Source organism: Megalops cyprinoides, chromosome 8, assembly GCF_013368585.1.
Source record: "Megalops cyprinoides isolate fMegCyp1 chromosome 8, fMegCyp1.pri, whole genome shotgun sequence".
Taxonomy (NCBI): domain Eukaryota; kingdom Metazoa; phylum Chordata; class Actinopteri; order Elopiformes; family Megalopidae; genus Megalops; species Megalops cyprinoides.
This window is the reverse complement of record NC_050590.1, coordinates 18,317,250-18,342,953: the sequence shown is the minus strand read 5'-3', so window position 1 is coordinate 18,342,953 and position 25,704 is coordinate 18,317,250. Positions and strand designations below refer to the sequence as shown.

Here is a 25,704-nt window from a genome sequence, read left to right as displayed (position 1 = left end):
TAAGCTGACATTAGGGACATCATTTACAGTAAAGACTGATGCAAACATGATACACACAATAAGGAAATATTATGAAAAGTATGGAAGGTTTGTGCTACTATGTAGCATAGGGCTGCCAACAGTAACCGCATCACTGCCATACTACGGTATTAGGGAGGTGTACCGCTGTGTTTGAGCCCGTCACCATCCAATTAACCGTCATAACAGCTTTTTTTTTTCCTTGCCATCCTCATGTAGCTTTTGGCTTGGTCTGTGGCCTTGTCTACACATATCCAGATGTTTTCGAAAACTATTTTTTATCAGTTTTGAAAAGGATCACATCCACAGTACACGCGTTTTTTTTTTTTTTTTAAATCTCTCCACACGAGAACGAGAAAACGATTCTAAAACACCCAGACCTCTGCACTGAGCTTACACATGACATGACACAAAAATAATTGTAGGCTTTAAAAAAACAAGAAACAACAAAGCCAATAAACAGTTTGTTCTCTTTGTTGGTTCTTTTTTCAATGCTTTTAGGCCTATAGGGGTAGCGATAATAGCGATAGTGGTAGCAATAGTACCACTGTATTGCATATTACAAGGGACAAGTAACGGCAAATGAATGAATAATTAAACACAGGGAGGTTTGGTTGCGGTATTACCGCAAACCGCAAGGTGGCATTCTTCAAATACCACGGTAAGGAAATTTCTATACCGCTGCAACCCTAATGTAGGATATTTGTTTTTATGTTCTACCTTGTTTCTCTATATCCCAATTAGCCTTGTGTTTAGCTGTTTGCCTTTTACAATGATCAAATGAACATTTCTTATTTGTGTTTATCTCCCTTTCCCTCCCTCACTAACTCCCTTTTCCATATATTCTTCTCCTACTCCAAAACTCTATCTTCCTGCTGCTTTCTCTCTTCCTGTCGCTTTTTGTGTCCATGCACGTGTAAGCCAGATCAGCTCGAACCAGAGCGCCCGTCCATGAGTACCCAGACTGCCATGACAGGGGGCAGTGAGGCCAGCCTGCTGGTGTCACCATTGGTGGTGGCAGGCATCGTCATTGGCCTTGTGCTCTTTCTCTCCTGTGTCACCATTATCGTGGGCAGCCTTCGCAAGGACAGCCGCCTGCACTGCTCCCCCCTGCGACCCAGTTATGGTGAGCCCATATCACTGGCAAGAGAGCTCATAGATTACTGCAAACATAATGATAGTTTTCTTATTCATTTAACTCATGTATGACCTATTTATGCTTATCTCATAAATGTCTCTGAGCCATAATCCAAAGTACTTCCTACTTGTGGGAAATGGAAAATTAGAGGGACTAAACCCTTTGAATAAGGTGTTCTTTGAATTCAGGACTCTAGGCTCATATGACCAAGGAACAGAAGATATCTGAGTTTTTCTTACTGGATTTTTCAGTGCAATAATGGCTAATTGATTGAGACTAACACTTAAGTGTACCTAGGGCATATCAAATGAGCAATTATCAATTTTTTTTCTCTTTTTCCAAAGTAAGCCATCTGCATGTTTGGTAGTTGCATTCATGTCCTACTTATAATTGTAAGCTTCATACACCTTAATACCTCATCTGCATTTTTTCAAAGCTGATGAAACACACCAAGCATGTACCTTAGGGCAGATTTGGTGAAGCACCTGAAATGAGTGTAAATGAGAGCATTACCTAGCATTCCCTGACAGGTCTAGATTCTGGATTCATACCATTTCAGTCTCCAGCAAAAGGCAGCATAAGCATTTTAAAAGTAGTTTCTTTTCCACTGCTACTGTCATCTGAGATGGCTAGCTGAGGAACATTTTCGCTAGTGCTAGTGCCAAACTCTTTTGGTTGCTGTGAAGCTCTACATAAAAATAAATGACATTATAAATGACATACCGCTACAAAGTGATATGGCTGCTGGCTAAAATCATGAGTAAATGCACTGTACATCTTAAATGTATTTATTATAACTTTATCTTTGACCAAAAATTGATAATAAAGAAGTTGATAATAAAAAATGCTCATAAAGGCTTAGTGACTGAAAGCTGTGGTAGTCCATGAGTCAGAAAAGGGAGGCAGAGAACTTACCTTTAAATATCTTCTTGCACATGTGGTTACCATGGTTGCCAATTTAAGTAACAATCACCCATCAGCAGCTTATTCTGGTCCTCCTTCTCACCAGCCAGCCTCACCGGAATGTGAATTTCATTATTCTTAAAACCAGCTCTCAGGGGGACCTTTCAGTACATGTGAACATCTTACTGTAGAAATAAGTACAGCACATCCTGAAAGATAACATGAACATTAGTTTTATTGAAAGGTTAGCTGTTTTGGAGCTGTACAGTGATAGAGAGCTGTTGTTGAAGTACCAGTTGATAGACAAGTATGTGTTAAGATATAGTTATGGGCATTGCCCACCAAATGGAATATATTGTCCATTCCAGATTCAAATTTGTGAGAACCCTGTGTTATTTGGCAATGGGAAAGATGCAGCAGAGAAGCAGTTACAATCCTGACATGTACTTATGAAAAAATGCTGTCAAGGCCTCAGCCACAGCTATCTATTCTAACTCTGATGCTCAAGAATTTGATATTCGGTCTCTCTGGAGCTGTGCTCTACAATGCACACAGTGTATCTTCTACATATATCCAGTGTGGAAGTCATGTACTCTTTGGTGAATGACCAGGGAAAGCAAGTGAACAAAAAAAGAAGCCCAACATAGCAGTGGCTCCCAGAAACCTTGTACTTAAAGGTAAACTCAGCCATTAAAAGCAAAGGTCTCCCATGATCTGAACTATCATGCAGCCATATCTTAGTGTTTATGTGAACCAGCAGTATCACTAAGAAAAAAAGAAAAATCTGTCTATTTTGATAAAATGGCCTGACTTAACTTTTTATGCATGTAAAAGTGTGAAAATATGAACACGCGTTGTTACAAACCAGACTCTGAAAAAAATATTTCCGTAAGACTCAATGGTACATTAAACAACACTAACAAGCAGTCATTACACTCTTCCCCCTTTACACTGTACAAATAGATGTACAGTGCATATTTAGTTGAGGTGTATGGTCTAGAAGGGACGTATGCGTTATTTTAACCACAATCTGTTCACAGCTCCTGATGGGTTCTCCTTTGGTGGGTCCATTGGGGAGCTGAGGTCCACATGTATTGAAGATTTCCCTCCTGCATTTGATTTTGACTCCTATATGGAGTCTCTTTCACAAGTCAATGTGATGTACCCTGACGCACCACCCCAGTAAGTGATCCAGTGAGCTCATGACATACACATGCCTCAATGTGGTTATTGTGTGTCATAAAGGTCTTATATTCCAGTTTGCTGTGTTTGTATTCCACCATTATTGCATGTCATAATTATAACAGATTTGTGTAGCAGACACCCTTATGGAGGTTTCCTGATGGAGCCAACATTTTTATATATTATCCATTGATTGAGCTTGATGTTTGCTTAAGAAATTCAGGTTAGACATTTCATTCAAGCGTACAACACTACCCCAAAGGGTATTCAAGCCGGCAACCTTCTGGGATAAGCTCACTTCTATAACCTCTATACACACCATTGAAAACTACTAGGATACTTTCATATGATATGATATCATATGATATGTTTGATTTGCCTCATGGGTTTGGATCCATGTCCATTTTCTTTACCTGTTCTGTATGTGTTCCTTCAGTCTTCACAAGCATGATGCAGTGCTGTGGGCTCTGCGTGAGCCCAGTATTCTGAAACCTCTCACCCATGAGCCAGTGGGGCATTAGATGGCATGAAGAAACTACTGCTGTGATATGTCCTGCCCTCTCAATGACTGCATGAAAGCATCTCTCTGTAATAATGGAGCTTCTACTCTATAAAATGGATGGGGAATTGGGAGGGAGAGAGTGAATGTGAACTCTGTAATCGGTAATGAGATCACATTACTGGTGAAGCAGAGCGGTACTGTAATCTGTTTTCCTTAGTTAATATGGCCATGAGACATGTGCAGACAGTGGACAGATAATCGTTTTGGTAGGCTTTTGGACTGAAATATTGGGTCTGGAGTAGCTGAGAAATATTAAGAATAGTGGGAGCACATTTCAGTCATTTCTCTCATAGAGTGGCATCAAATACAACATTTAAGGATTCACTATTTAAAAAATGGTAGGAGTGAGAACCAAAAAATGTGTATTGGCTTTATCAGTATTCAATTTTAAGTAGTTCAGCGTTTGAATTTTATCCCACTTAAACTTGAACCTTTGAAGCAATTAAAAGTTATTGATAGTCATGTCAGTTCCAAACAGTAGTGAGGGCTGGACTTTTGTTTTTAGATGTGTTAATAGCTCCGCTCAGACTTGCCAGAGCTTGGCTATTCTTTCCTCACTTGTAGCCATAGTCGGCACTGTTCAGATATTTTTTCCTCAAAATGTACCTTGTCTTTTAGGGAAACTGAACATTACCTCAAGGCAGTTGCTTCATTTGATCCAGCTGTTGTGAACAGTTGATGAGCCAGGGGATCTCATTCATCAACAGTTCATGTGCCTCATTTCTCAATTGTGCTTCCATGGAAATCCTGCCCTAAACTTTGTGTGAGAGAATTTTTACACATAGTATGCAGTTCATCAAATAAAATGAGAATGTATGTACCCTCGTGAATATTTTAGACTATGTTGGAACCTGTCTTTATATCTGAAGGATGAAAGGGTAGTAAGCTTGAACATCCCAGTTTAAAGTAAATATTGTGAAAATTGAAAACAGTCAGAAGGTATTTTTGACATTATTTTCACTTTATATAATTTTTTATATGATAGTCCAGCAATGATTTTCAGAAAGGCCACAATAAATAATTGGCTCATAATAGGTCATTCCAGAAGTTAGTTATTGTATAATTGGTCCATTACCTCCCAGTTACTAGTAACTGATTATACTATTAATTAATATAATTAATAATTGTTAATATTATGATAAATACTTACAAAACACAAAGTGCTTTTATATGAGCAAACTTGTGATCTACCAAAATTGACAATAAAATCCTGTATCTATTGTATGCATAATTGTATGCATAATTAATTTATAAGGTGTGCAAACACTCTGCATTATGTGTGTAACAACAAATTTAGAAGTATACCTACACACATACACATACAGGAGGCCCAAGGCTCTCTGCACTAATATTGCAGAGGGAATAGTGGTAGTATTTATTCACCCTGCTTTCACTTCCTCACCATGTGTGTAACATTTAGTCAATCTAATAGACCAGTCTCCAGTCTACATAAAGCATTCATAAGAGCACTGTTGGTCAGCCAGTCTCTTTAGAAAATTACATTCATAGTCAGAGAGTGCTTTCCCATGTGTTATCAGCATTCAAATGGCCCTCTTTTTGTGGTCAGAATGTGAATACTAGGGATAATGTTAAAAACCATGCAAATCAGAGGCATTTGAATTCTATCCCAGAGAGGTGAATTGGTAAGCAAATTCTGTAGCAAACAGATTCAGGGCAAGAAGTATTGTAGTCCACACAGGTTTTGAGATCCTCTTGTAAATCCATCAGAAAACAAGAACAACACGCTCCTCTCAGTCCCACTTATGATGTGGTTGTATTTTGAACTAAACAGCATCATAAAAGAGCCTACACACATGAAAAAGAGCATGCATGAAGGAAGATCTTACTGCATCTTTTTTTGGTTTTTGTGTTCCTGTTTTTCAATAAGACAAATGAGTGGACAGTTTGTAAGAGTCACATGAGTCTTGGCAGTATATTTGTATCTTGGAAACTGTAGTTCAAAAGGGAAACTACATTATGTCTCCTTAGGGGCAAACATAGATGTTTAATGTGAAGCCAAATTTCTCAAATCTTTTTTTCACACTTACGTGATATACTAGAAGGTCAAAGGTTAGAATTTAAATGCCATTGAATGCCATGGGTAAAAGCACTCACACAGTTTTATGCGTATTCCTTTAACGAACCACCAATACACATAAAAGGAATTACTTTGTTGTGAAAAGGCCATGTATGTTTGATCTAAATGGCAGCCAGTCTAATTGCCCTCTTTACTAACTCCATCAAAACCCTTCCTGGTATTTTTATACCATCCTTCTAAAGAGACATAAAAAGACATTCAGATGATGAAAGTCTATTTTGGTTAACTAAGGTTCATTAAACTTCATTCATAAAATATGATTAGCTAAATCCCCAGTGTGGTCAAGTGAAAGTAGCAGAAAAATATAACTTCAAAAATAGAAGAACAGTTAAATATTACCTCAGTTTAACAAAAATTTACACACTTCCGCATGGCACAGTCTCAACAATCTTCTGCACCACCCAGTCCCAGTCACACAACTGCCACCTACCTGCCTACCCACAGTAATGCAGCCTCCATGGCCCCTACTCCTGTTACACAACATCCCCATACTCCCTCCTTCTCCTCCTCCTTCAGATACCCCCATGTGATTACCATCTACATGGTGTGTGGTCAACCAAACATCTAAACTCTATACATAAAAAACATAACTAACATAACGATGCACACAGGTTCATAGCCCTCCCAGTAGGTGCAATGCCATCCCATCCGCCTCTCCTGCTGCACAGATGGTTAATGAACTCAAACTTGTCCCAAGCTGTGTAGAGCTTTTTAAATGGGGGGGAGCAGAGAATCTCGGTAGGTGTGAAACCAGAGCAAGGTACTGTAGTGCCTGGTTGCCCTCAATGGCTCAGTTCACAGTCACAATATTATTTACATTTAAATGACAGCCTCATTAGATTGTCAGACTCCTCTCTCACAACCCTGTGAAAGAGCATTTGAAGAAGGTGAAATTACATCCTCCAACAAACAGGAGCCACCTGAAAAAGCAGGCCATGTCCTGTCAAACAGCAACTATGGCCACTAGAGATCATTACTGGCAACTAATAGACTATTAACTCTCACTGAATACTAGGAAATCCATTGCAGAGATACTGTACATTCATGTGTCTTGATTCCGTATCAAAAGTGAATTCATTGTATTGAGTGCTGTTTACATCAGATGGATCCGTAAGAATTCCACATGAGTTACGAGGGGTTTTGGGGTGTGGTGTTGCTAGCAAAAGAGACAGAAAGACAGATAGCTGGAGAAAGAGTGTGTGAAATATAGGTCTGCAGAGAGACATTACTGCTACATATTACCACATTTGACATTTGCTAATAATAATAACAAAAAAGGATTTCTTCATTTTTAAAGACTTTGTAAACATAATCAGACATGAAATTGAAAATCACCAAAATATGGGATATTTGTGTGCAAATCTTGAGCTAGCCCTTTGCACATGAACAATAAATATTTAACAAAAATGTTTTTAATGTAAAGATGACCCATGGAAAAATTCATCTCCATATATTGTGTTTGTCTTAACTGTCCTCAGAAAGGAAGAAGACAGCATTTAGTTTCTGGAATTTTGATGAAATTTTGGATTTCCTAAAATGACAGCGGGAGTGGAAATGCTCTGCTGAGATATTTTTGTGGAAGGAAATGTGGGGTTGTAGGTTGTGGTGATGTTCTCTGGGTGTCAATTATAATGCTTCATCTTGACATTCCTTCATCCCTTTGTGTTTCTATCTAGAGGATGCATTATTTATCTATATTAAATATGTATGTATATAATTTAAATCTATATTTAATAGTGTATACCTTATCAAATAAAATATGTAACACTGAATAGGATATTTCTATGCAATGGTGCGTATCTGCTGCTTTCAAGTACCTTCACTCTGTATTCTTACTTTTGTGACAAATGTCATGGTCAGTGAGAGAGAGGGGATGCAGCTTCTATGGAGTTACATGTTATCTCATGATTTTGGCACAGCACATGGAAGCAACAGTATTTACTGAAGAAAACCAGTGGTCTGCTGTTTGGAAATCTAAAGGATGATCCCGCAATTTATCCACTTTTTGATCTGAAAGCAACCAGTTTCTGATTGTTTAATGCTGGGATATTTCCAGATGAATGCAAAATTGCTTATTCATGAGGTTCCCACAGGTAGTTGATGTGTACCTCTGTGGAACAAAGCACAATGGTGCTCAATGCAGAGATATGGGTTTAGTGAGGAGAGAGCAGGTGGAGGAGCAGGGCATGTGGAGGGCTGGAGTGTTTGTAGGGGGTGGGGGGAGCAGGCATGTGACAGGCACCGTGGTTCATGTACCATAGATGGCGCCAAGGAATTCGCAGCTCAGCACACATAAACCAGAGTCACCTGTGGAGCCCAAGGGAAGGTTTGCTTCCGCAGGGAGAGAGAAAGAGAAAGTTGGCAGACCTTAGTGGCACCATCTGACCGACTAGCTCTGGCATTGTGCAGAATGCTACAGACACAGGCGCCACACAGGACTACAGTGCTGGCATGGGGACCTCAGTGCTGTGGGGATCAGGATCATGAAGCAGGGTGAGAATCTTGTCAGGTGCACTATACTGTGTGTGAGTAAGACATATGCCCCAGCCAGGGATGCCAGCAGAGTGGCCAGAGGGAATATGGTCAGGAGGGCCCTCCAAATATATAATCCTGATTTTATATCAGGAATATATTTATTACAACTGTACAATTTATACAGTAATATCAGTAATGCTTAATATATATGCAAATTTAATGCTTAATTCACAGTGACCTGCAATTGTAATGAAACTGACTGGAATCCAGATACGGTTACGGGGTTTTAATGACAGAATCCAAGAACGTGGTTGGGGACAAAACAGGTAGGCTACAGGAATCAGAAGCACACAAATCCAGAATCCAAAACACACACAAGCAAGGTCCAAAAACAGGCGAGAGGTCAAAACACAGAAGCATCACGGTCGAATGGCAGAGAGCAGGCTTGGTAATGCATCTGAGAAACAATACCTCACAATGAAGCAACTGAAACAGAGTCCTTATAAAAGCAGGGCTTGATTGCAGGAATGGATCACAGGTGTGCTTGAGCCAGGCTGAACTGGGCATGGCTGAACTGGCTGAGTGGGTTGTACTGGGTGTGGCTGAGCTTGCTGACTGGGAGCAGGTGTGACACCAATAGACTGGTGGCCTCTCCTAGGAGTTTACTTGTATATCAAGCCTCAGAAATCAGGAAAGGCTCTAGGCCAAAAAGCTTCCCTGGCTTGTACATAGAATACTTATGTGTTATTGTATATATTCTTCCTGAAGACCAGATTCATGAGGACTGTCACAAAACATACAAAATGATTCAGAACATATTTTCTTTCAGTGATTCAGAAGAAAACAACAGACCTCTACTCACAAAAATCAGACGTTGTGTTAAGCTCCCAACAGGAACAACAGATCTCCATATTTCTCCTTTTAACATGTGAGAAAAGGACATACTGTGAAAAGGACATTTTAGCTCTAAACCCACCTGCTTTCAAGAAAACAAATACCTGCACACTCTGATAGAAAATGGCATGTTGAGCACATTGTGCTCAGCTGTGTTGCTAAATTGGAATGAGGTATTAATTAATTGTTTTGGCTGAGATAACACCCAGTGGGAGCTTCTCATAGCCATTGTGTTCCTCCCATAGAGAATTGCACTGAAGCACAAAATATTCTCACTCTGCAATGTGAGAATCACAGCTTTGTGTAACACTCATAAAACACTGGCACAAAACAAGCTGTCAGGTATAATTCATGTCAAACACTATTTCCACTGACTTCAAGATAGTCAGACAAGTTTGTTTTCATGTCAGTTTATTTTCCAGCAATGCAAAGTGTTTCCAATAAACTCCCACAAATGCTGTGTAGAGACTCCCACACCATTTCCTAGAACATGATCATTATTTATTTATGAATGATAGTCTAGGAAACAAACTGCTTAAGGTAACCAGGGCAACAGCAACTTGTTATTTATTCAAATGGGAGCTCAGAAATTATCTGTGCTTTTGAAAGTGGGTAAAAGCAGCACATGTATTTGCACTAAGTGTAAGTGTAAGTGTAAGTGCACTAAGTGTATCTGTAATTGCAAAAATCACAATCATTTCTCTTTGCAAAGGGCATAATGGATGTCTTGGAGAACAAGACTTTAAATGAAAGCAGACAATCACCACATGGGATATATATTACTTCGAAACAAGGACATTGGTTTATTATCTCATGAAATCATAGTGTTATAATAAGAGATATTTCAATTAATAATAAACATGTAGGCACCAGTATTGTGAAATCATTAGGATGCTGTACTTCTGAGCAGAGAGAAGACACTTTTAATCCTGAGTGGGACCCTGTCATAATTTAGAGAGGTATTGAACTTCATGAGATCATGTATGTGCTCTTCCGGTAAGGCGCGATCATGAAAAGAACATAAGAAGGTAGGCTCCCAACAAAATTTAAAATAACCTCCCCAAAAACCTCGAATTTAACAAGCCAACTGAATTATAGTTAATGATGGAAGTGGGGGCAACAAAAACAGCTAGGATGACGCAAAAGAAAAGTACAGATTTGACAGAAAAAAAGAAAATGAAGAAGATTACGCAAACTGTGAAACTAACCAAGAAGCTAACATAGATGAAGACTTGGCAGGGGGAAGCGCTATAAACCTAAAAATAATCCTAGACGAGATAAAAGACTTTCAAAGGGACAATAAACAACAGCTAGCTGACATTAAAGAAGAAATGCCAATGACAAACGAGAGACTAACAACAGCAGAAGCATGAATAGAGGAGGTGGAGGAGAGAACGCAAAACATGGAAGAAGTAATGACTGAAATGCTCCATCTACAGTCACTGCTAAGCGCCAGAATAACCGACCAGGAGGGCCGTGCTAGGCGCGAAAATATACGGATATATGGGCTACCCGAAGGATCAGATGACGATTCTGTATCTGTGATTTCTTTTGTAGAAAACATGCTGAGAGAGGGACTCGATATCCCTACTACTATGGATGTACAGATTGAACGAGCACACCGTGCCCTTACACCACCGATTCTCAATCCTGCTCCTGGGGGCCCCCCTGCTCCGCACGTTTTCCATCTTTCCCTGCTCTACGAACCTGACCGAACTCATCAGTGGCACTTTTCATTAGCTGAGCACACCTGATTTAATCAAGAGCTCACACTAATTTCAATCAGGTGTGTTTAGAGCAAGGATAGATAGAAGATATGCAGGACAGGGGGGCTCCAGGAGTAGGACTGAGAAACACTGCCTTACACCGAAACCTCCTGCAGACGCACAGCCAAGATCCGTAATAGTTTAATTCCTCAGGTACAATGTGAAGGAAGAGATATTGAAGCAAACATGGCAAAAGAAGAGATTTGTGGCAATATATCAATATAAAAAATCAATATTGACAACAGCTATGCACCTGACATACTGGCACACCATATGCAGAGGTTAAGACAGTCCGGAAAGAGAAAAATATTTGCTTCCAGATTCCATACCCAGCCAAATTAAGAGTTTTTTTATGGAGAAGGAACACTGACCACTTCTGAGGATGCAACTTAAGACATGGCAGAGAGGGGATTCCCCATCACGATAATCAAACCACTGGAGACCCTGCTAGATCAGATAAAAAGACTGACCTGGAACACATTTGGCAGAGAGAATAGACAAGGAAAACGCAGCGGATCATCAGCAATCCAATTTACAAAGAGAAGCTACAAATCTACTGCTGATCCACAGTTCAGGAGAGTTAAAATAACGATTATGCAGTGAGTTATGATTGACGGATTGAAAACGCTAGTTCCATGTTTAACTAAATCATCCAATTAACCAGCTGTTGATTGTAACAGGGATGATAAGCAAAGGACCATGGGTGAGTTGGAAATGATTCTGTTTTATACCCATTTAATATGTTAGCTAATTTAGATTAGTCTTTGTTTAAATAAAACTTAGCATGGCTGTTTTAAGTATTTTATTTTGTCGGGTGATACTTTTGGACTAAGGCAAAGATGAACGCCAATCACAGAGAGGGCCCTTTTACACAGGAGAAAAGGTTATCCTCTGAGCCTGTAAGTGGGTGAGCAAAACAATCATAAGGTTAAAATAATTTCCTTTAATGTCAATGGGATACTCAGTCCAACCAAAAGAACCAAGATACTGTCAAAGCTCTAGAAAGAAAAAAGGCAAATAGTCTTTCTACAGGAGACACACCTAAAGGAATCAGAACGTGCAAAACTGAAAAGAAATGGGTTTAAATATGATTACTCATCCTCTTATCGATTTGGTCATAGGAGAGGAGTTGCAATTTTAATCTCAAATAATCAGGCATATGAACACCTATCAGAAATAAAAGACAAGGAGGGGAGGTACGTAATGATAAGAGGTAAGATGGAAGGCACATTAGTTAGTTTACTGAATCTGTATGTTCTACCAGGAAGTGACTGGAATGTTTAACACATCTTCAATATAGTGGCTACTAAAACACAGGGAATACTAATTTGTGGAGGTGATATGAATGTTTGGTTAAACCCAAACCTTGACTCATCAAGGCGAGGTAACACCAAGACAAATTCACAAAAAAAATTAACATGGCCATGCAAGAAATGGAAGTGATTGATCTGTGGAGAGATTTAAATCGACCTAGTAGAGATTATACACACTTCTCAGCACCACACTCAGTATATTCAAGAATAGACTACTTTCTAATATTTAAAAATGATAGATACAGAATTATAGATTGTGAAATAGGGACCATAGATTTGTCAGATCATAGCCCCATCTATCTCACCCTTAACTTGGAAAGAAAATTTCCAACAGATCAACAGTGTGGAGTTTAAATTTAAGCATACTGAATAATACCAAATTAAAAGAAACTTTAAAAGAGGAAATTAAAAAGTATCTGGAGTTGAATGATATGGGAGAAGTGAATCCATCAATACTTTAGGATGCATTCAAGGCAGTGATGAGGGGGAGTATTGTAGCAAAGACCACACTTATTAAAAGGCTAAGGCTAGAAAAATTCAATAAGCTACATTCAAAACTGAAATAATACAAGATATTCATAAGAACATTATGGACTCTAAAATTAACCAAATTAAGAAGGAAATAGATGAAATATACACACAAGAGACCCAAAAGAAAGCTATGTTGCTAAAACAGAGATATTGGGAAATTGGTAGTAAAGCTACAAAACTATTGGCTTACAGACTAAGAAAACAACAAGCAGACAATTCCATATACAGAATAATAAATCCACATACCAAGGAGGTGGAGTATTGTATTGAAAAAATACAGCAAAGTTTTGAGTTGTTCTATAAAAACCTGTACACCCAACCACAAATGGTCAGTGATGCACAGATTGAATCATTCCTCAACTTGCTGAATTTACCTACCGTCACAGAAGAACAAAATGAAAGCCTGGTGGCTAAGATAAGTAGGGAGGAATTGAATAGTGCAATTACAAAATTGAAAACAGATAAAGCCCCGGGCACAGATGGTTTCACCTGTGAATGGTGTAAAACTATGTGTCTAGAATTGGCTCCAACACTGTTAAAGGCCTGTAATTGAGTTATAGAAAAGGGGGGAATCCCACCTTCATGGAGAGAAGCTATTGTAAGGAAAAACAAGGCGCAATTCCGATCTTCGTGGAAAAGACTTCTTTATTTACAGGAACGGCAGTTGTCAGAAATACGTGAAAACACACTCTGGGTTCAGTGGAGTCAATCTGAACCCCAAGCACTCAGTGAAAGCATTCTTTATACTGATACAGAGCTCTGATCAGGGTCAACAATAATTAGTGTACAGGTGGTGAAATACAGGAGGTCTGGTAATTAGATTATCTTCCCTAGCAAGAACAGTTCTCAATCACCTATCACCAGTTTCTTTAGAAGTATCAATTGCTGCAATGGCTAGCTGCAGCCAAAGTGACAATTGAAGTCTGTGAGCAGAACTGTGGTTACATTAAGGTCATCTAGACAAATGAATACAGGTATTTGCATACCTTAAGTGAGAGGATCAGTGCTATCTTATGCTGGACTGAGTGAGCTGATTTAGGGATCTGGACAAAAATCTTACACTATCATCTTAGTTATACCGAAAGAAGGGAAAGATAGATTGGAATGTGACAATTTTAGACCTGTGAGTGTACTTATCTGTACAGATTATAAATTGTTCACAACAACCTTGGCAAGGAGAATTGAAAAAAAGTGCCAAAAATCATACATGAAGACCAAGCAGGTTTCATTTGCCACAGACAGACCCAAGACAACATTAGAAGAATCCTCCATGTCATGCACCATATCATACAGAGTAAGATGGAAATGATTCTGATAGGATTAGGTGCCCAAAAAGCTTTTGTTAGTTGTAACTATTTGTATAAAGTATTATAAAGATTTCATTTTCATGACACCCTTATAAAAACAATTCAAACATTTTATGACAGACCAACTGTGCACATCAAAATTAATGGTGATCTTTCCAATTTGTTTTTCCTACAAAGGGGCTGCAGACAGGGTTGCCCAGCCTCTCCACTCCTTTTCGCAATATTTATTGAGCAACTTAGCCAATGGATTAGACAAAATGAAAATATTAAAGGAATCACAATGGCAGGAAGGGAACATAATTTGGCCTTATTTGCGAATGACGTCCTGATATACTTGGAGCAACCTTCACAATTGTTTACAGAATTATTTGGAACACTAGATATATACGGCTCTTTATCAGGATGTAAATTAAATGTACATAAAACACAGTTTCTCACCTTTAATTATGAGCCGCCAGGAGAAATCAAAGAAAAATACAAAGTTAATTGGGCTGCAGATTCAATGAGGTATCTTGGTGTTTATTTAGCAAAAGACATCACAAAATTATCCATCATTAACTATGGATGTCAGGGCTCAGGCACAGACTCAGACGTGGACCACGAGTGCTCTAATTCCAGGCGTTTATTAAAAGAATCGTCAAACAAGCTGGCAGTCCAAAACTGGCAGGGTCAAAATACCAGGCAGGCAGTCCAAGAGTAAAACAAGGATCAAAACAGCAACAGGCAGGGTCAAACCGTGAAGGCAGGCAGATCAGGCAATCAGGACAGAATCAGGACGATGTCGAGGAACAGGCGAGACAAGCAGGGTAGATATAGGGCTGGGCTGATAAGGTGATGGGAAGCAGGTGTGCAGGCAGGCAGGTGGAGACAATCAGGTGGGCGGAGACAGGGCGGAGAGCGGGGCAGGGCTAGAACACAAGGAAAACAAAAGCACATGGACAGGGAAAACCAAAAACACAACAGCTAGGGGGCGAGAGGACTGACAGTACCCCCCCTCCTATGGACGCCACTAGGTGTCACAGCAGGCGAGCCCGGGCTCCGGCAGTGGAAGTCCCGGATCAAGGCGGGGTCCAGAATGCCCCTGGCTGGGACCCAGCATCTCTCCTCGGGTCCGTAGCCCTCCCAGACCACCAGGTACTGGAGACCGCGCCCTCGACGCCGAACCCCCAGCAGACGGTGTACAGTGTAGGCTTGGGCTCCATCAATCAGGAGGGGAGGCGGAGGAGTCCGGGGAGCTGGGCAGAGAGGGCTGCGGACGACGAGCTTGATCCTGGGGACGTGGAAGGTCGGATGGATGCGACGAAGAGAGAGCAGGAGCTTCAGCCGGACCGCCACGGGGCTGATCACCTTAGTGATGGGAAAGGGACCAATGAAGTGGGGAGCCAGCTTGCGGGAGTCCACCTTAAGGGGTAGGTCCCGGGTGGAGAGCCACACTCGCTGACCCTGGCGATAGCGAGGGGCCTTGGAGCGGTGGCGGTCGGCAAACCGTTTAGCCCGAGCCGCGGAGTGGAGCAGCGCGTGCCAAGCACGTCTCCAGATGCGGCGGCAGCACCGGATAAACGCCGCCGCTGAGGGTACGCCGACTTCCTCCTCCTGGGCCGGGAACAGGGGAGGTTGGTAACCCACACGACACTGGAATGGGGACAGCCCCGTGGATGCAGAGGGCAAGGAGTTAACGGCGTACTCCACCCAGGGAAGGCTCCACGCCGATGGTTCCCGGGATGTCAGGCATCGCAGCACCATCTCCAACTGGTTCGCCCGCTCGGTCTGGCCATTGGACTGGGGGTGGAAACTGGACGACAGGCTGATGGTAGCACCCAGTAGCTTGCAAAAAGCCCTCCAAAAATGAGAGGTGAACTGCGGCCCCTGGTCGGACACCACATCGATGGGCAGACCATGCAGCCGGAACACATGGTTAATGAGTAGCTGGGCAGTCTCCTTGGCGGAGGGTAACTTGGGCAGCGGGATGAAGTGTACTGACTTTGAGAACCGATCCACAATGATAAGGATGGTGGTGTTACCGTCAGGCCAGTGACAAAGTCCAGGGCTATGTGGGACCAGGGTCGTCTGGGAACAGGCAGGGGTTGCAGCAGGCCGGCGGGCGGGGCTGATGGTCGTCTCGATGTCCCAACACGGCACCGCGACAACACATCGAGTGGACAGGATGATGCTGGGCTCCTGGGTGTCCTCGGCAGGCACGAACTGGCGAGAGAGGGCGTCTGGCTTACCATTCTTGGTTCCTGGGCGGTACGACAGGGTGAAATTAAACCGGGAGAAGAACAGGGTTCAGACGCTTGGCCGACCTGATGTATTCTAGGTTCTTATGGTCGGTCCACACCAGGAACAGCATGCTCACCCCCTCCAGCCAGTGCCTCCACTCCTCCAGCGCCAGCTTGATGGCTAGCAGCTCCCGGTCGCCGATGTCGTAATTGCGCTCCGTGGGCGAGAGGCGATGGGAGAAGCAAGCGCAGGGGTGGAGTTTGCTGTCGGTGGCCGAGTGCTGTGACAGGACGGCCCCCACTCCCATGTCCGAGGCGTCCACCTCCACCATGAACTGCTGGGCAGGATCTGGCTGAGTCAGGATAGGTGCACAGGTGAAACGGGTCTTCAGGTCACGGAAGGCTTCTTCAGCTGCCGGGGACCAGGAGAAGGCCTTGTTGACTGATGTCAGACCGGTGAGGGGAGCCGCTACCGTGCTGTAATCCTGGAAGAAGCGGTGGTAGAAGTTGGCGAATCCGAGGAAGCGCTGCAACTCCTGGCGGGAGGTGGGACGAGGCCACTCCTCCACCACTCGGACTTTCTGCCCGTCCATCTGGATGCTCCCTGCCGTGATGACAAAGCCCAGGAAGGAGATAGTGCTTTGATGGAACTTGCACTTCTCCGTCTTGACGTACAGGTGGTTCTCCAGCAGGCGCTGGAGAACGCGAAGGATGTGCTGGATGTGTTCGGGCAGGGAGCATGAGAAGATGAGGATGTTATCCAGATAGACAAATACAAACCGGTTGAGCAGGTCTCAGAGGACGTCGTTGACCAGGGCCTGCAAGACAGCCGGGGCATTAGTCAAACTGAACGGCATGACTAGATATTCATAGTGCCCAGATGGAGTGTTGAAGGCCGTCTTCCACTCGTTCCCCTCTTGGATCCGGACCAGGTGGTAAGCGTTACGGAGATCCAGTTTGGTGAAGACGGTGGCCCCCTGTAACGACTCAAAAGCAGAGGACAGAAGTGGCAGGGGGTAGTGATTCTTTACTGTAATGCCGCTGAGGCCCCGATAATCAATACAGGGATGGAGGGAGCCGTCCTTCTTACCCACGAAGAAGAACCCAGCCCCTGCGGGTGAGGAGGACGGACGGATGATGCCTGCAGCAAGGGACTCCCGGATGTACCGGTTCATGGCCTCGGTTTCCGGGGGTGACAGGGAGTACAGATGCCCCCTCGGAGGGGACGAGCCGGACAGGAGGTCGATGGCACAGTCGTATGGACAGTGCGGAGGTAGCGACGTGGCGCGGGACTTGCTGAACACTGGTTTCAGGTCCAGGTACTTAGGAGGCACCGCTGACAGATCCGGGAAGTCCTCGGGGGCAGGAGAGACCGGCGATACAGGAACCAAGGCATCCCGAAGGCAGTGGGAGTGGCAGTACGGGCTCCAACCCAGGATCGTATTGCCCACCCAATCAATGTGGGGGTTGTGCTGGGCTAGCTGGGGTGACCCAGGACCACAGAGGCTTGTGGGGTGTCAATAATGTGCAACACGATCTCCTCGCGATGGTTACCGGAGACGAGGAAACCCCCGGAGGAGTGGCGTGGGTGATGCGGACCAGCGGGGCCCCAGTGATGGCGTGGGCTTCCAGTGGCGAGTGCAGCGGGACACGGGGCAGTTGCAGCCGGGCCGCCAGGTTGGCATCGATCAAGCTCCCGTCGGCTCCCGAGTCAATCAGGACAGAGACTGCATGAGGCTGACCCCCGACGAGCAGCGTGGCCGAGAACAGAGGGCGGACTTCAAGGGACTGGTGTAAGGGGGTGACGCTCACCTGTAACCCCCTGGCCGTGGGTGAGTGCTGGCCTTTTGCCGGGCAGGTTGCGATGAAGTGACCAGGCTGTCACGCAGTACAGGCAGGATCGGGTGCTGATCCTCCTCTGACGCTCGGCGGGGGACAGACAAGTGCGGACAACCCGCATCAGCTCTGGGGAGGCAGGTGGCGGACATGCAGGGATCCGTGCAGCCGGCGCGGGCGGATGTTCTCGGGTGAGGCTGAGCGGTCCACTGGCCCCTCTCTCCCGGCGTCGCTGCAATAGGCGCTGATCAACTCGGATGGCTAGATCCACCAAGGCGTCAAAGCTAGCTGGCAGTTCCCGGGTGGCCAGCTCATCCTTGATGGGCTCCGAAAGACTGTGGAGGAAAGTGTCGTATTGCGCCTCCATATTCCACCCACTAGTGGTGGCCAGGGTGCGGAAATCAATGGCGAGATCGGAGACCGACCGGCACCCCTGGCGGATCAACAGCATCTCCCTGGCGGCCTCGTGACCGTGCCTGGAGCGGTCAAACACCCTCTTCATCTCCTCGGCGAAGGCTCCGAATGAGTGACAGAAAGGAGCGCCAGCATCCCAGACCGCGGTGCCCCACTCCCTGGCACGGCCGGTCAGCAGGGTGATGACATATGCGATCTTCGCCCGGTCTGTGGGAAATGTGGAGGACTGGAGCTCAAAACACAAGGGAGCACTGGGAGAGGAACGATCTGCATTTTCCTGGATCCCCTGCATACGATTCAGGGGGTGGCAATCGGGGTTCTCAGCTCAACGGTACAGGTGAGACAGAAGAGGAGGCGGCTGCAGGTGGTGCGGGGCGGTTCTCCTGGCGCAGCTGCAGCTGCTGTAGCTGAGCAGTGACGCCGGTCATGTTGGTAGCGAAGCTCTCCAGGGAACTGCTGATGGCTTCCAGCTGGCTCTGATGGTTCCCCAGCAACGCACATTGCAGCTCCAATGCCGCCTTCATCTGGGGAAGGTCCGCTGAGTCCATACTGGCCAGATCGTACTGTCAGGACTCAGGCACGGACTCAGACGCGGACCACAAGTGCTACAATTCCAGGCGTTTATTAACAGAATCGTCAAACAAGCTGGCAGTCCAAAACAGGCAGGGTCAAAATACCAGGCAGGCAGTCCAAGAGTAAAACAAGGATCAAAACAGCAACAGGCAGGGTCAAACCGTGAAGGCAGGCAGATCAGGCAATCAGGATAGAAGGGCAGGCAAAGACGATGTCGAGGAACAGGTGAGGCAAACACCAGCAAAATCCAAACAGGGAAACAGGCGTGAACCGAGACAGGCAGAAACACTGAAACGATCTGGCAAACAAGACAGAGACAAGCAGGGTAGATATAGGGCTGGGCTGATAAGGTGATGGGAAGCAGGTGTGCAGGCAGGCAGGTGGAGACAATCAGGTGGGCGGAGACAGGGCGGAGAGCGGGGCAGGGCTAGAACACAAGGAAAACAAAAGCACATGGACAGGGAAAACCAAAAACACAACAGCTAGGGGGCGAGAGCCCTGACAATGGACCTCTCAATTCTAAGATAAAAGGCTATTTACTAAGATGGAACTTGCTTCCCTTTTTGAATCTCAGCTCTAGAGTAGAAACTATAAAAATGAATATCCTCCCACGGTTATTATACCTATTTCAATCTCTACCAGTAGAGATTCATAATCAACAATTGACTGAGAAGCTGTTTCAACTCTCAGAGTGGGATAAATGGATATCTCGGTATATATGGCAAGGAAAAAAAACCCAGGATAAAATACACAACACTCCAGTCAAGTAAAGAAAATAGGGGAATGGCACTTCCATGTCTCAAGGAATAGTACTATGCAGCTCAAATGAGACCATTAGTCTGTTGGTGCAACCCTAATTATACAGCAAGGTGGAAGGACATCAAATGCGCATCAATGGGAGATGTACCAATACAGGCCATGATTTTCGATGGGAAATTGACAAACCAACTTCTAAACCCCTGGACTAAATCACTGCTGAAATTGTTGCAGGAGACAGTAAAAAATGTGTAAACTGAATCAGTCATCAAAATTATTAAAATGGTGTGCTTTTGATTCAGAATTCATTCCTAATAAAACAGATTGTAGGTTTAACAAATGGATGAAGCCAGGGCTGACAGCCTACTGCACATTTATTCATAAGGGGGGACCTAAACTTTTCCAGGACCTCAAAGAAGAACATGGCTTAATTCAACGGGCCTTCTTCAGATATCTCCAAATGCGTAATTATCTTTGTGCAAATTATAAGTACTAGTATAGTACTTATAGTACTTATAAGTACTATAAGTACTAGAGGAGATATTTAAAGTTAACATCCCCTTTAAATTTGAAGTTATATACCTGGGCAACATGGAAGGGGTCTTGAGAGGACGTAAGGAGGGAAAGTTTATGGCAATTTTCCTGGCTGCCTCTAAAGGCAATAACTAAGAAATGGTTGAAAACGGAAGCTCCAAAAAAAGTGGATAGAAATTATGCATGAAATATTTGTATTAGAAAAATTGACCTATGCCATTAGAATCCTAAAAGAAAAATTCTTGGCTATTTGGTCAAAATTGATTGAGTATATAACATCCATTAGACAAGATTTTGTATAAATTATAATCAATCATTAATAACAGAGTTATTTAAAAGGAAAGAGCATCCCCAGGTTATTTTATATGTGTTCATAGTTCTAATGATATAAAATAAATTAAAAAAATTGAGACAAGGGAGATATAAAACAGATGTTAGAATCTATAGTTTTTGTTGCTGTTTTCCCTCGTTGACACTTATTTTGCTTTATTTCATGGGACACAACACTCAGTGTTAATACAGAGGGATACTCTGTATACCGTGCACTGCTTATGACAGTATTTGTAAGGTATAGTGACATTATTTAAATAGGTACTGCAAAGAGAAGAAAGTCTGTTTTTTTGTGTTGCTTTGTTGATATGTATCCTGTTTCTCAAACAAAGACAGATTTAAAAAAAAAAAAATCATGTATGTGTTATAATTAACTGTTAAATGTAAACACAGTCAGGTCACACACCTTTTCACCTTACTTCACTGGCTTCCTATTACTCTTTGCATCAAGTTCAAAACCCTGGACCTGGCATACAGGACAGTGAATGGGGCAGCTCCCTCATACCTACAGTCTTCAAACCGTATGTACCAGCCAAATCACTCCACTCTGCAAGCTTGCATTCGGCAGATTGTCCCTCTTGACAGGGTCACTTCTCTCAACCACAGTGCCTATCTGTACTGGTACCCAAGTGGTTGATGAATTTCCCACAGGGGGTCAGAAAAGCAGAATCACTCGCCTTCTTCCAATGCAGACTGAAGACCCACGCCTTCAATTTGAATTCCAGTTCCCCTTCGGTCCCTACCCCCTAGCACCTGCTACTTGTACTACCTGTATTACTTTATAGATTTTCCAAAACTTGTTATTTATAGCACTCCTGAGTGACTCCATCAGGAAGGTGCTTGTCCTGCATGCAGGTTGAGCCCTGTGGTTCAGGTTCAAAACTGGCCATGTTTCATCCTGTGGGGGACAGGGTGGGTAGGGTGAGTGTTTCCTTATCTCACTGACTCAGGGTCCCTGCAATTGATCCTGTACCTGCCAGTTGCTCAGATGATGTCAGTGGAGTAGTGCCTGTCCTCCAATTGGGGCTCACTTGATTATAGTGAACTGTGAGTTTTAGTGCAGAAGTGCCGGGCACTGGTATCTGGAAATGACGAAAGTCTGCTCTGACACGACCACACATGCGCCTGAAATAAGCTTGCATTTGCATTAGAAACCATCACTTAAAACTTGAATTTCATTGTATGCCATGTACATGGAACAATGGAACATGTTTATAGCTGTGCTGAAAATAAACACACTGATTGACTTCCATACAAATAAGTGCATCAGGTGTGGACACTTTACTACAGTCATGGATCTTGAATTATTTAGCAGCAAATTCAGTGGTGCTGGATGTAGTATCTGTGAAGGCAAATTATTGCTACAGTTGTGCTATGTCTCTGAGATTAATTGACATATTACAGCTAAAGGTCAAATAAAACAGTGTGGATATTAGAGATGCTTGTTTAATACTGTCTCCATTGGTGCCTTTTAAAATATACAGTACAGCAGCAGGCTGTTAAAAGGGGTATATTTATAGACTTTATAATTCTTCCAATATTATTCTCCTATTTTTAACTAGAAACAAAAGAATTCCTGTTTCAGAGGAATTACGAAGAGATTTCAGATATTCTATAACTTAACATATGACACTTAACATGTAAAACTATTGGGAACATTGCTGGTGGATTTATACATTGTTGGTATACCCAGTCCTTTACCCAGGCTTTTACTTTTTTGAGATAAGGTCTTTGAAGATAGAAGAAAGGGTGAAGTATAAGAGAAATTATGTGAGACCTTATGTGATTCATCTTTATTATTCTAATGTCACTGTGCCAATTTCTGGCACTGTGTACACTACAATACAGTGCAGTCAGTGACCCTAACTAAATTCAGACATAAAATAATACTTTTTAATTATTAATTATTTTTGTTAATGACAGTTGTCATTGTGAAAATTGGTTCTGCAGGCCGCAAAGCAGCACCTGCCCACCTGGTTAATCTTAGGACTATTGTAAGTTTCAAGAAGTGTTTTTCATGACTAGAAAGTGCCTTTCTCTTTCCTAACCTGTTGACTGTCATCACTGTACTCATCTGAACTGTAAAATGTTTTCTCACAATATTTGAAGTGCTAGCTGCCTAGACAATTGGCAGGACATAGGGAATTCACTGTACTCCAGTTTTAAAGACTTTTTCACTCATTATATGCCATTGTGTGTAGTTAACCAATTTACATATGGTTATTTTTGGTGGTATAGGGCATTATCTAATCTGTTTTTTCTCTTTAAATTATTTGATGAAGCACTGAGTATAGCAACATCTAAGTGCGCAAACTGCTGATTCTCTTGTCTAGCTAATGACAAATTATGTTACTGTCCTTGTCAGTGTGCGAATCGGCGGTGGCAATCGGGGGGTCCCCTACCCATACCTGCCAACATTTAGGTTTCAAAATACGGGAGGTTTTTTTCCCAAAATTGGGGGGGGGGGGGGCGGTGGATAATAAATAAATAATGTTTACCTGTGTGGGTAGATTGTGTTTCTTAGACGATCTGGCAACTTAGGTAGCGTCAGACAAACATACAAAACTTATGGATCCGTGTATTACGATTATTCATAACAAAGTTTGCCATGCAGTGTGCTTTATTTTATGAAAACCTGCGCACATCTTTTGACCACAGCTTTTGAACCATTGCAATGAAAAGCAAATACATTAGTTTGTGTTTATTTTTCATACAAAGTGGGATGTAATGTCAGCCCTATGTTGGAGACAGTGCAGAAATTTGCTGTGATTTCAACCAGATTACTCGACAACGCTTTGTTGCACAGAGAAACAACTAGTATCTTCAATACTAGTAATATCATTTTGATATGTGGTACGTTGTGAAGCGATAGGGACTTTGTGACTTATTCAACTGAGAAGCAGGAGTGTGAAAATGGATGAAGAAATTAGTAAAGATATTACTTTGCAGAAGTTTGATCTGTCTTCATAATGTGATTATTTCAGTATGTACAAATATGTGACTAGCATCATTACAAGGCTCCGGTTCTGCTCTTTCTTGTGATGTGTGTTCCATATCTATGCAATGACAACTTCATGAGTAATTCAAAGAAGAGTAATGGGTGTGGAGATGGATGCAGAGCTGTATGCAGATTGTAACTATGATTAAATTTCATGTAAATTCTAAATTATCCTTCGTCACATAGACAAGCAACTAGCATCGTTAGCGATGAATACTTTGTGAGCAATTCAACCGAGAAGAAGGGATGTGAATTTGGACGCAGGCTGCGTCTGTCAGGCTTTAAGGGTTAAAGACATTTTTAGTGACAATTGCAAGTGACAAATAATTTTTTAAAGATTTTTCCAGAGACCCCCCCAAAATCTTCCTGATGAAGCTTTCAGGGGGTCTCAAGTGTCAATCAAGGGGTCTCGGACCCCCCGAGACCCCCTGTATTTTGCACTGATTGTGGGCCAATATATTTAATATATATAAATATATATATAATATATATATATAATATATATAAATATTTGGAAGGTCCTTAATGTGAAATATTTTTGAACTGAATTCTGTTTGAGTATTTCAGACCCCCATATTTCACACCCTGGTCCTACTACAAATGCAGCTGCAATACTACTTCTCCAATTGAATATCAAATATTTGGTGTTTCTGTTGTATTCCATATCATGTTCAGTCTGCAAATTTAAAGGCCCAGGACAGTGGATAATGATCTTTTATTTATTTTGTTTTATTTCATGATCTTCAACATCCTCATTTCCTCTGATTTCAGATATGAAGAATGTGTGGGACCTGGTGCAACACAGATATATGTCCCCACAGATGAGCCTCCTCCATATTCAGTGACTGACCCTAGCTTGGGACAGGACATGCCAGCAGTGCGCACCAGTTTAGAGATGGAGGAGCTGTCAAGCGGAGCTTCCTGGGTGATGAACAGCAGCACATCCAGGTACCAAAACAGACAGCAGCCAATAGCCTCCATTTCCCTTTCAGCCCTCGCTTTTGAGGATGCACCCCCTTACGAGGAGGTGATGAGACGACAGAGCCAGCCTATTCCTCTGGTCCCCACAGACCTGCTGAAGCACACATCTGCAGAAAGCAGCCCCCAGCGATCCATTTCCCACAGAATTCTGTAGGCCAGACCTGGTTCTTCAGCTGGAGTACAATACTTTTACTGAATGGGCAATGCTGTTTTCCCTGGGCCCGTTTCTTCTTCTGTTGAAATTGCCTTTATGTCTGAAAAGACAGAACAAACAGGGAGGCATACCCACACTGGAGTTGAAGTTGAACCCTAAGTTTGTGCTGAAACCTCATGTATCTCTGGGATTAACTGTGATCTTCACATGCCCCTCTTTATCATGTGGCATTCACCACACTGCCCTGCCCCACCCACTCTTTCCTTACCACATGGAACATTGCCATGAAAAAACAGGGCTGATGGGGAGCTATACCTGTAACTCTTTGATGTTTGATGTCTCAGTCCTAGAGAATTTCATTACATCATGTGTTGTTAGTGTGAAATGTGCAAAGGAATGTACTGTTCTGTATCCCTTTGTCTTTGAATGCCATAATGTTCACAAGAACAAAATCATCAGCACCACCAATGGTTTCCCATAGAAACATACACTTCTTTCAGGTTTTCTAATATTTAAATGCATTGCTGTGGTAAATGCTTTAGCACCTTGGTCCAGTGAAAATAAATCACAGATAAACAACACCCAGATGGTTATGGAAATGTGGAAAATCACAGAAGCTGTGAGTGCAAATAGTCCCATTTTACTGTGTCAAAAAGTATACTCCTTTGTTTATTTGCAACTTTCAACATTACATGAGGTGTGGTAGGAAAACAGGAACCGGA

The 25,704-nt window shown here is 42.9% G+C and overlaps 1 protein-coding gene across 1 annotated transcript; it reads left to right on the top strand.

Annotated features, from left to right (window-relative positions):
- The first annotated feature begins 950 nt into the window (after positions 1-950).
- LOC118781574 (protein BEAN1-like) lies at positions 951-25,704 on the top strand. The gene is made up of 3 exons (XM_036534540.1): positions 951-1,144; positions 3,100-3,241; positions 24,619-25,704. Exons 1-3 carry the CDS (start codon positions 970-972, stop codon positions 24,980-24,982), a joined length of 681 nt encoding a protein of 226 aa, XP_036390433.1. The 5' UTR covers positions 951-969; the 3' UTR covers positions 24,983-25,704.

Excerpts from the sequence above, each read along its gene's own strand:
- LOC118781574 (XM_036534540.1), top strand. The coding sequence starts at position 970 with ATGAGTACCCAGACTGCCATGACAGGGGGCAGTGAGGCCAGCCTGCTG. Across the intron at positions 1,145-3,099 it reads CCCCCTGCGACCCAGTTATG|CTCCTGATGGGTTCTCCTTT; the intron begins GTGAGCCCATAT and ends ATCTGTTCACAG. Across the intron at positions 3,242-24,618 it reads TACCCTGACGCACCACCCCA|ATATGAAGAATGTGTGGGAC; the intron begins GTAAGTGATCCA and ends CTCTGATTTCAG.